Here is a 12,076-nt window from a genome sequence, read left to right as displayed (position 1 = left end):
AAAAAAAAAAAACAAAAAAACAAAAAAAACAACACTGAAACTTATTCTGGTACTGGAGTTAACAAGCCTGGGATAAGATCAAAACTACAAACCAGGCTGTGCCCTGCCAGATATGGAAGTTTATTTAACATTTACTTTGTAGCAACCTAATCTGTCTCATCTCCCTCTGTTTTAAATGTCTCCAGAAGACCAAGGCTCACAGCAAAGCAACAAACTCCAAAAATTAAAATTACAGGCTCTCAGAATTGCTGTCTGCCCCCTCAAACAGTTTTAAGACTGGCGAGGAACAGTCTAAAGCAGCATGACCTTCAACATCAAAATGAGCCAGGGGAGCTACCTGGAGCACCAAAAAGCACAGCAGTTCATGGTACAGCTCCATCAACAAGCAACCACCAAGCAAAAATGGAACTGAAGTTACAAAGGAGCTAAATCTCAAAAAAATAAAAGTTCAGCAAGGCAAAGGCACACACAGAAGCAGTTACCATGGGTAACCTGGTTGCATAGATTTACCACTATGGTTTTGTTATCAAGAAGGAGCCAAAAGGAGGAGGGGGGGGAAAAAGCAGTGAATAGTCCCCCTCCCAAGATGCTTTTCTAAGAATTGGAAAGGATTGTACCAAGACTACAGATGCAAACACGTGGTTTGAAACACCTTCCAATTTCTCCTACTTACAGGAGGAACATTGAAGATGTTTAGAAGAAAAGTGCATTGCAAATAAATGTCAACAACTGAGAAAAAAAAACATTTAAACCAAATTGTTTTAGTTTTGAATACCAGTGAGAAAGACAGGATTCCACAACATTTCAGGCTGTTTTGTCTACCTTATTTTTCATATCTTATTTTTACAGTAGCCTTGAATATTTCAGAAGATAACAGCCTGCTAAACCTTCTAGTGATTTGAATAACACATTCAAAATACTGTTTGAATAAGATCTGAAGTGTTTCATCATTTTTAGCATGTTTCCACTGAAAAAATCCTGCTGGAGTACAAAAGCCAAATTGTTTCTTTTTTTTTTTTTCCCAAATATTTCCCCAACACAGGAAAAGAATCCATGTGATCCTCACCACCAGCAAATTAAGAACTACTCCTAGAGTCTTGTGCTTCACATCTTCCCTCACCCATACAGAGATAAAACAAGCCTAAGAAGTCAGAAAGGGAATTGTAACATCACTGCTTGTCACAACACATCACGAATGGTCTCAGCTATAAACTTCTGCAACCATTTTTTTACTTCACAACAGCAGCCAGAGTTTGCAGCTCCTGAAAGCAGCCAGTGGATTCTCTGACTGCACAGAAATATAAAGGGAACATTAAAACCAAAGCTTCTCCTATGACTCCATATTACAGATCACATTAATTTGTTTGTAGAGAGCAACATAACACCTCACAAAATGAAATAGCTGGTTTTAATCCAAGATAAACCCCCTGTGACTGAGCTGGCCTGTGCTGCTCATCCACAGCTCACCTGCAGAGCAGGAAAAGTGGATCCACAGGAGTGCCCTGGTTTGAGAAGATGGGGTTGGGACCTTGACTGAGGAAGGAGGAATGTCAAGATCTGAACCTGAGGAAAAGCACTCCTGGATTTATCATATATGGAAGAATACCAAAGGGTGGGATGTGACCACAGGACTTATGCATAAAAAGGTGACTGGATTAAAAGCAAAGGCAGTGTAAGGAGGAATAGAGAAAAGCAGCTTCAGTTACTTCATGGGAGGCTTCTCAGTCTGAACCCAAATAAAAATAGATAGCATGAGTTCCCTGCTAGCAGGAACTAGATGTTCTGGTGGTAGAAGAGAGGTGAGTGGAATGACTGGCAGCACCTCAGGATACTGAGAAGAAAGCAAAATGAGGAAGCTACAGCACTTGACATTAAATAATGAGCAAGCTACAACATTCAACAGAAGTGACAAGGAGTTGAAAAATACAGTTTATTCCTCCTGTACTTAAGTGATGACACTGTACAAGTTCCCAACTATATTAAAACAGCTTTTGGTAACCTATTTTTTAACTAAACCATTAATTTCAGTACAATTACCCTAACTTTAAAAGACTAGAAAACCTCAGAGTATTTTAGAAACTCAGACTGAAGTCCACTTATTTGTTTTAACAAGCATATTTTCCATCAGGTCCAAGCTGTCCATCTCTGCATGTCCCAGGAGTTTGGCTGTGTAAGAAGTTATCTACAGCAGTCACCTGAACTGAATACAACAGTGATCTCCAACCACAAACAGTTCTCATAATTAAAAAAAATCACTTTGTAATTTAAAATATATATCAATGACACTCTTGCCTTTCTTTTGGCTAGAATGTACCCACGTATTACTAGCTGACTTAGAACATCAACTTGATTTTGTGAAAAAAAGCTTGCAAAAAAATATATCAACTTCAAAATGTACAGAAAAGGACATTAAAGAGCTGATATTTTTGGGTCACCTAATGTATTTTAGAAAGAGCAGCAAGCCAGGGATGAAATACCCTATCTTACAAATATTCCAACAGCTAAGCCATCCTGTACACACCTCTCTAGTGTAGTGAAGGGTTAGTTACAGACAGGGCACTCTGGAAGCTGTACAAAGGACTGCAGCTTGGCTCAGTTTAAACTTGATCACGTAGGCGGGCCAGTCGCTGGGACAGCTCATCCTGCAGAGTTGTCAAACAAAGCAAACCAACCATTAGTCATGTGGAAATCCTTTTTTGGAGAGTTCTGCAATGGGCAAGAAACCTCAGGTCCTGAGGAATTTCTTATGAAATTATCTCCTGGAAGAGCCTTAATAAGATTTGCTTTAGATCTCAAGAATGGAATCACTTTGGCTCCAGAGGTGGCTGTCCAGGAAGGAATTCAGAACACAGAGATCAGGTTGCTTTGGGCATTTTTTTTTTTTTTTAATATGATTTTCACAAGTGCAAATCAGCTCTTAGAGACCTGCATCCTTATTTGGATGCAGCCCTGACTGCCCAAGGCTGGAATCCAACTGAACCACTACAGCAAGACAGCAGGAGGTCTGTTTGGTTCTGAGGGCTTGGGACAAGGTGAAGCTGAACTTTCCAAAGAACATGGAATACTTGGGGCTTCCCAAATACTGTTAAGATGAGGCTCCCTAAAGCCTTTTCCACAGAAATGGCAGAAATTCCACAGGAATGACAGAAATAAACTGTTCTCTTTCTGCTCCCTCAAATATATTGCCCTAAAATGGAAAAAGCAATTTGCCAAAAGATCTGTGCAACACTGACATTGGATTTTCCCAGGAACAGGATATTCTGAGCCACCCACCCAGAGCCAACATGGAATCCTTCCCACTAAACCCCCAAAACCTTTCACACATTAAAGGGAAAAAAAATCAAGAGTTCTCCTGTATGCTATGGGAGGTGGCTGGATGCACTCAGGTTGGAGAGGCAACTGCTCTGAACTCTACAAAATAACTATGAAAAAAACAGACCTGAAACAACAAAACTGCCTGGATTTACTGAGCACACAAATGAATTCTTAAAATTATTTTCATAGCAAGAGTGTTTTAACTACAGACTATTTCTTCTGGACAGCTAAAATCTCATTACCATTTAGCAAGCCTGTTTTGACTGAATGAAGCATTTATTTTTATACCCCATTTCTCTAGAAAACATGGATTTTAATTGAGTTTAACATTTACCTGTTCTGCTGAGGCAACACTTGTACCAACAGAACCTGTCTGCCCTTGAGGTAGTTCCATGTTCAGATCAAGACTAAAGGGAGAAAACAAAACAAAAAAACCCAAGTCAGGCACTTCTGGCTAAAGGCAGCAGCATAATCATTGGCAAGCAGAGCAATACTGAGACAGCATGAGGCCACCAGCACCCCCTGAATGTTGTACTCCAGGTAATTAGACAACCTCATCAGTAAAATTAACTAATTACTATGAAAACAAGTCATATAGTGTAACCAGCAACATGCAGGTAAATTCTGCTTAATCAGGACAGAGCAAGAATTCTGTTTAACAGCAGTACACCAGACATTGCACAGGAATGACAAAAAAATGCACTCGTACAGGAATTTTAACTAAAAAATTTGTCAAAAGAGTGACACTTCCAACTTCTGCATCACCAACAGGGCAAGTAATATTCTGTGAAATATTTCAGCACACCCCTAAAGGCTTAAGTATGTCATGACAACCTGTTTTTGCCAAGTCTAGCTCGTGACAGCACAGCTGTGGAAGTTTTTATGTGGTATGATGGGAAATGGAGAGGAAAAGTGTGGAGCAGCACAGCAAGGATTACAAATGCTAAAGACAAAAGGCTGGTATGAAAAGTGACAGGATTGTGGGGTTTTGCACAACCACCCCTCTGTGCTGACATTCATGGCAGCTTGGAGTGAAAACAGAATGAAATAAATTCAACTCATACAAGAATGATGCCCAGAGGTGAAAGAAAAACAGTGATTCCTCCCTGCTTCCAAGAGACAAATACAGGTACAAGAAGGGATTTGACTTACCCTGCTTCATCTGCCATTTCCTGTAGAAGCATATCCACTTGGTTCTAGGGTGAAGAAAACAAAAATTGATTGCTGCAGATTATACTTTATGACAAGCTCTTCTCTTAAATCTCCAGAGAAAAGAAATTTAACAAATTTGATTTGGAGGGCAGTTTTCACAGAACATTTTTGTGTTTAACCACCAGAGGGCCCCCTAGGAAGTCAAAAATAAGGAGCAGAGGTGCTCAGGCTGTTAAAATGCTATTAATTTGACTCTAGTTTCTGAAATAGTGCTTCTAAAGAACTAAACAGCTGCAAGTAAACCCCTAATGACATACTTGGGTATTTCAAGTTCTGATTATTAGCTACTAAAACACTGCTTCACACAACATGATAAAAAACTCTTTTCCAATAGATCTGGTTTATTTGATTTGGGCTTGTTTATTTTATTTACAAAGCACCATCTCTAGTCAATTTCTCTCTCTGACAAAACTTCTGTAGGAACAGCACAAGAGGACAGGTGCAAGGGATTCCTAACCAGAGCAAGCATTGTATCAGGATTTATTTTAGTAAACTCATGCCCACAAATTGAAAGCAGGTGATTAACAACCTTCCCATTGCACATGCTGCTTCCAATCTGGTGGTGACTAACCTCATTTTGTTAATATCAGTGACACACAACTATGGACAGCATATTCTGCTTTGATAATTAATGGCTTCTGGTTCAGAAGTTCATTAAGAACTCATCAAAACACTGCTTCTTTGGTAGAAGAGTGGGAGGTTCAAAAAAATACAGAGTCTGCTTTTACAGTGAGACAGACCAAAATACTTGTGATCTTCTCTACTTGTGACTATAATTTGAAATCATCTCATCATAAATAAGCACAAAGCAAAAGGCTACAGCTGCTGCTGTGTTTCAAAGCAGGCAGAAAGAAGAGAATCAGACATTTCCATACAGTTTAAACACATAAGAAAACCTTTCAAAAGAAAAATCACTGTTCTTACTTGTGGTGTTGTTAGTGTAGTAGTGTTGCTCATTGTGTCTTCCATCTGTTGTGTCTGAACATCCAACGTCTCAAACTGATGCTCAAATTTATCCATTAGTGCAGATATCTATAAAAAAAAAAGAATCAAGCCCATGATCTGCAGATAATGGAAGAGAAATATTTCTCAACTGGCAGCAAACAGAATCACACTACCAGGAAGTCTGTTTACCTTTTCCAAGTTCATGCTCTTCAGTGTGGCATCCATAGACTTAACAACCCCTGCCATGGACTTCGTTACCTGAAATGAGGTCAAGGAAATCATCACAAAGAAAAATGAGCAGTTTCTTACCAAGCACTTAACTCTATCCACAGAGTTTCTACAGTACCAAACACTAGGGCACAGACCATTGCCACCTAGAACCCCACTTTTTATGGCTCCTCTAATTTCAAATTCTATACATTGACTTGAAAACTTGAAATACACATTATGAGATGAAATTCAGCAAAAATGGAGGGGTACATGGTGTTAACTTTTGTGGGTCTTAAGGCCTGACAAATATTAAGGGATACATTTGGTGTACAGATCACATGGCAGAATTAACTCTCTGGCTGAAGAGCAGTACAGTAAAATACCTTAAAAAACTACCCAAGCTAAAAAAGATTTCTGGAATCCCAAGTCTTAGGTAATGCTTTTAGAAGGGGAGCAACATCTTTGCATCACAATCTTGACAGTGTAACCTGCAAAACACACTCCATCCTTAGAAGCATAACTAATAAACAGCTAAAAGAAGTTACCAGCTACAAAACACAGGAAAGAGCTGCCAGGGGGATGTGATTTACTAGCAGCTGCATCAGAAACCAACCCCAAAGCTTTACAGCCCATTACAGACAGAATGAATCATAGAATTGGCTGGGTTGGAAGGGACCTCTGAGATCATCAAGTCCAACCTTGATCCACTACCACTGCAGTTCCCAGCCCATGGCACTGAGTGCCACATCCAGGCTCTTTTGAAATATCTCCAGGGATGGAGAATCCACCCCTTCCCTGGGCAGCCCATTCCAATGTCTGATCACCCCCTCAGTAAAGAAATTCTTTCTAATATCCAACCTAAACCTCCCCTGGCACAACTTGAGACCTCTTGTGCCCTCTTGTCTTGCTGAGAGTTGCCTGGGAAAAGAGCCCAACCCCCCCCTGGCTCCAACCTCCTTTCAGGGAGTTGTAGAGAGTGATGAGGTCTCCTCTGAGCCTCCTCTTCTCCAGCCCGAACACCCCCAGCTCCCTCAGCCTCTCCTCATAGGATCTGTGCTTGAGTCCCTCACCAGCCCAGTTGCCTCCTTTGGACCTGCTCCAGGACCTCAATCTCCTTCCTGAACTGAGGAGCCCAGAACTGGACACAGGACTCGAGGTGTGGCCTCACCAGCGCTGAGTACAGGGGCAATGAAGTCACTTGTAAGGAAATCAGAGGTCTGTAGCACCTCTTTGTGAAAGCAGATTTACCTTGCCCATTGTCACAGCAGTCTGAACCCTTGCTGCCACAGCATCCACCCTGGCACTCATACGTAGGAAGTTGATGGCCTGGTTCTTCTGGCGGATGGCGTTCTCCGCGTGGATCCGCGCCACTTCCATGTTTCCCTTCTGAATTGCCTGTTGGAAACCAAACCTCTTTCACCCTTCCCTTCTCTGCACAGGGGGTTTCTGAACAGCCTATTTGATTTTGGAAATGTAGCACCAATTCCTCACAATAACTTTTCTGTTAAAAGAAAAATAAAACCCCTCCCTCCCACAGTACTCAGACTCTTCCAAGGCATCAGCCCCTGAGCTCTTCCCAAGGAAGGGTCCTGGCAGGCACTTGGAGTGAGAGGTTTTGCAGACCTACAGAAAATTTTCTCATTCCTAAAAATGTTTCAGCAGCAAGACCCAAATACAGGTACAGTCAATATGGCTGTTACCTCACAGAAAAAAATACAGCCAAATTTAGTCTCTCTTTACCACTTCAAAGACTCAAAAACTATCTTGAAGTTCCTCTTCACAAGCCCTTTTAATACAAGATAATAAATTTTTAATATTAATGTTTTTAACTTTGAGGACAACAGTCTCTAAAAAAATACATACAAAACAATCTTGTCAGGAAGCAAATGCCACAATGCTACCCAAGAATGCATCCTCACATTTATTAATAATTATAGGAAGCTTTAGTCACATATTTTAAATCATATCTATCACAATATTATTAGCTTGCATACCAGGAAAATGGTACAACCACCAGATTTGTTTCCATGTTACAGGAGGAAAATGAGACCTAAAAAAGCTGGTTTCAGACTCACTGCTTACCTTCTTAATTTTAGCTTTCTCTGCCTTTTCTTCTTTGTCGCATTTTTTGGAGTTCCTGTTGAGTTCCTTTGCAGCAAACTTCAAATTGAACAGGTGTTCTGCAGCACAAGTTAAGGGTTTAACCACAGGACTCATCCTTTCACTGTAGTATTTTGCTCTCCTGTTTGAAGTAACACCACATCCACCCTACACTGAGTTTCCCTGTCACTGGTATTAAAATTTGGAAATTCACAGCATAAGGAGAGCGACCCTGCTGCTTTGCAATCCGAATGCCACTCAGCATCCAGCTTCTGAAATAGCTGTTTATCATCTGGGAAAGGCCATAAAAACGAGTTCAAATCCCCAAATGGTTCCACTTCAGACTGAGAAACACAAAACCCAAACATCCTCCCCCCCCCAAGAGCAACTGAAAGCCTCAGCCATCCAGTCACTTTCACTCACACACCCAGAGCCCTCGACTCTCTCAAGGAAGCAGGAGTGCAGTTTAGTGGCTTGTCTGGAACCTCCCCATCCCCTCCCAACAATAAAAATCCACTGAGGAACAACAGACAAGTGAAAGCACAGTACCAAAGGGGCCTGGGTGAGCATGCCCTGGTACAAACCTGGAGGCAGGGCTGCCCTTTGTCCCCACAGCATGATCTCAGGTTTAAATGGCTCATGCAGTGTCTTTACAGAGCAGCCACCCAGCTCTGGGTAATGTGGGAGATTCCGGGGTCCCTGACAGCTCCATCATCTGACTTTGGGGGAAAGAATACTTCAGTCAGCAAGAGAAACTTTACTTTTTAGAAAGTTCAAGTCCTGGTTAAGCTGAAAGCTCCAAGAAGACAGTAGAACAAGCCTTCATTGTGACTCAGAATGACTGCATTAAACTGACTGACAGAGAAAGAGACTGACAGACAAAGTCTGTGCTGTAAAAATAACAAAAAAAACCCAACTTAAAATACTGAAAGCTTCCAAACACAATCAGCCTTTTCCAAATAAAATGGAAGCTCAGAGCTTCTTTCATGTCATCTTTTGATATCCCAAGAGGAAAATGCAGCAAGTACCAAGCTGCTTAACAGTTAAACAGAAGCACATAAATTTAAACATTGAGGTATTTGAGGTTTCTTTAATATTTCAACTTTATAAATTATTCCAGAACTTTTTTGTTTGTGGGTTTTTTTTTCCTTTAAAGTCTAACCATCCATCTTATAGCTCTGACAGCAGACTGAAGACATTAGGAAGTCTCTTACCTGGTCTATAAACATGCCAAGCTGGCTACCAAGAGGCAATAGCTGTGCCTATACATCTCTGATCTCTCTAGAGGTAGCAACCAGCAACACTGAAATTGCTGCTTGTATTTGTATTTCTGTGCTTTAAAACCTAGGTGACCATCCCTTTCAGCAGCAATAAGCATACAGCACTGAGCCACAGATTAGGTAATTTACCAAGCAGGAAAACACCTTTAGGTTGTCCATTACAGGTCAGAAACCAGACCAACCAGGTAAACCATGACATCACCTATTTACATCGACTGCTCTGAGACTGCATTTCCGAGCAGTTTATTTGGAAACTACTTCCTCACCTGGGACATTCACCCTGGACATTAACTCAGCTCACTCTGTCTCCTCCACAGCTCCTCCATGCAGTAAGTGATGAGCACACACTCAAAGTGTCTTGCTCCGTGTGCCACAACCCAAGAGAAGCCAAACTTCCACCATGAACCATGACTCACTGTCACCTGCTCCAGCCCTCCAACAACCAGCAAACTGCCACCACACATCACCCACACCGACAGCTCTGCAATTTTTAAGGATTTTTTTTTTTTTTGCCTCTGTGTGTCATCACAGAATGGTTTGGGTTGGACACAACCATCACATCCTCTCATTCCAATCTCCTTACCACAGCCAGGGACACCTCACCCTAGCACAGGATGCTCCAAACCCCTGATAGTTAAGTTTAATATAGCAAGAAATTTTAAATTTGACCATTAGGGGTTTTTTACCCCCCTTGTAACCTTCCCTCAGCAGCAGGGACAGCAGCCAGGCCTGCTCAGCTAGCAGGGGAGTGCTGACACCCCCTTCCACCCTCACCCCCGGCCTCAGGGTGGCTTATCTTGCCTTAGGAAGAGAACCTGGGCTCCCCATTCCCTGAGGAATCCCCACACCCCAAAGGCCGAGCTCCTGCTGCCCACAAACCCTCCTCCTCCTCCTTCTCCTCTGAAGGGAGGCTCCCGGCTCCCCACCCACCGCCGCCATGAAAGAACAAACGCCTTTCCCCATTCCCACCGCGCCCCGGGGCTTTCTTCCCGGGCGAAGAGGCCTCCTACACCTCCCATCCCCTCCTCACATCGCCTCCCCAGCCCCCGAACCCCCGGTCCAACCCTCCCGGCACCGCGGCCTCACGGCGGGGCGGCCAAGACCCGCTTCCCTGAGGATACTCTCCATGGTGGACATGGCGGCGAGCGGCTCCGCGACGCTCCGGCCGGCCCGGAGGGGAGAAGGGAGAACGGAGAAGAACGGATCGAATCGGTACCGGGCCCCAGGTTGGGCGCTGAGGCGGTTCCGGCTTCCGGATCTCCCGGACCGGAGCGGCTGCGCGGGGCGGGGACGCGCATGCGCGACCGTTGATCCCCTCAGCGCCGTTCCCGCCCCCCAGATCCTTTCTCGCCCCTCAGGGTTCGCTGGTGCTCTCTCCGCTGAATGAAGTTTCCCCTTTTCCTGAAATTCCCTGAATTCCCCTTTTCATTTCCTGAAAAAAAAAAAAAAAAAAAAAAAAATCGCAGCTGGTATCCTGTGCTGGTAGAAGGGAAGGAAAAGCAGCGACAGCAGCAGCCGATGTGACAAAGTTTCCAATGCGCCCCTCAGCCCGCCCGAATTTTTTGCCCGTCCAGTTTAAAATCTCTATTGCAGTGCGGTGATGCTGTGCTCTTCTGTTTGAAGGGGAAATTTAGCACCCTAAGCTACAAGGGGATAATATTAAAAATTGAATTTTTAAATGAAAATATAAAGAAATTAGAGGAGAGGCCTATAAATAAATGTGAAGCCAATACTGTGTTCTCCCTGTCCTCCATATATCAAGATTTCATTTCTGTAGATAAAAATACTATATACTATATACTATTGTATAATAACCTGGCTTTACCTAGAAGCGCAGTAACATAAACTATGGCAAATTGAACATATATTCATTATTAAACATCTAATTTAGATTAATTTCTCTTTTGGTTTGTTGGAAGCTTACATACATTTTAAGGTCTGACGAGCCAAGGATGTGTTCTTAATAAAATACAGTGATATAATCTGCTTCCCTGCCTTCTCAGTGTGGTTACATACCTTGTTTATTTTATATTATTATAATAAAAACATGTTTTATATTAATTTATCTTGATATTAAAATATTCTAAGCTATTCCAAAACTTGGCATATAGCATTTCTGTATCAGAGTCTAACTGGAAAGATCAAGTCAGCATTTTTCACCTTTTTCAAAAGGAGGGTGTCTCTAATCAACTTTGTCTCCTCTACAAAACAAAGAACTGTAATCTTGATTTTTTAACAAATACTTAGGTGAGACTCGCAAATCCTGAGGTTGAGATTCTCACTGCCATGGTCCTCGCCCCTGATAAACTCCAGGCAATATTTCTATTAATGTTGTGTCCCTGCACTGTATTCCCCCCAATTCTGTGACAGAGCAGCCTTTGGTCTCCCCTTTGAGGCTGACCAGAACATAATTACACTAAGATACAGGATTTTAATACATTGAGAAAAAAAAAGATAAATACTGCCCCTATTTCCGTGTGCTGAAGCAGAACGTTCCCCACTGAACGTGCAACATTTTTCTTTGGGACACTTGGAACACAAAGATCGAGTGTGAGTTGTGCTCACTATTGAATTGCTGGAGATGACATTTTTTTGTAAGTTGGTGACAGCCTGAATAATAATTGGTAATTCCTCCAGCAGGTAAATTACTGTCATGAGTCACCTTGCTGAGTCACTCTGCTATCTTCAGATGCAGGTTCTCCTCCTGCATGGTGTATCTTTCAGACTGAAGTAAATGTTGCCATGCCTAATTATTAAAAGATTGAGAGTCTGAACCAATAATTTTGAAAGAACCAAGGAGGACTCTGGTTTATTGTATGCCAACAGCATGACTTTATGCTGTTCTAAAACGAAGATCCCCACCCAAACCTCACCTCTCAAAAAAACCAAGAATGACAGCAAACTTCAACGTACCTGCCTACAAGAGAATGAAAAATTAAGATCTTCTGCCTTTGAATTTGCTGTGAGGTAGAACATAATTACAGGAGCAGAACTCCCCAAAATAAAGTTCACAA

At 42.2% G+C, this 12,076-nt stretch overlaps 1 protein-coding gene across 2 annotated transcripts; it reads right to left on the bottom strand.

Annotated features, from left to right (window-relative positions):
* Positions 1-1,916: 1,916 nt before the first annotated feature.
* CHMP1B (charged multivesicular body protein 1B) lies at positions 1,917-10,355 on the bottom strand. 2 transcript variants are annotated; one of them, XM_071757393.1, is made up of 8 exons: positions 10,184-10,355; positions 7,765-7,862; positions 6,931-7,077; positions 5,662-5,730; positions 5,452-5,559; positions 4,468-4,511; positions 3,650-3,722; positions 1,917-2,642 (listed from the first exon to the last, which is right to left on the bottom strand). In XM_071757393.1, exons 1-8 carry the CDS (start codon positions 10,197-10,199, stop codon positions 2,598-2,600), a joined length of 600 nt encoding a protein of 199 aa, XP_071613494.1. In that variant the 5' UTR covers positions 10,200-10,355; the 3' UTR covers positions 1,917-2,597. The 2 variants fall into 2 exon arrangements, with proteins under 2 accessions (XP_071613494.1, XP_071613493.1); XM_071757392.1 differs by lacking the exon at positions 10,184-10,355 and adding an exon at positions 8,367-8,500.
* Positions 10,356-12,076: the final 1,721 nt, after the last annotated feature.

Source organism: Heliangelus exortis, chromosome 14 (genome assembly GCF_036169615.1).
Source record: "Heliangelus exortis chromosome 14, bHelExo1.hap1, whole genome shotgun sequence".
NCBI classification, from domain to species: Eukaryota; Metazoa; Chordata; class Aves; order Apodiformes; family Trochilidae; genus Heliangelus; species Heliangelus exortis.
This window is presented reverse-complemented; position numbering and strand designations above follow the sequence as displayed.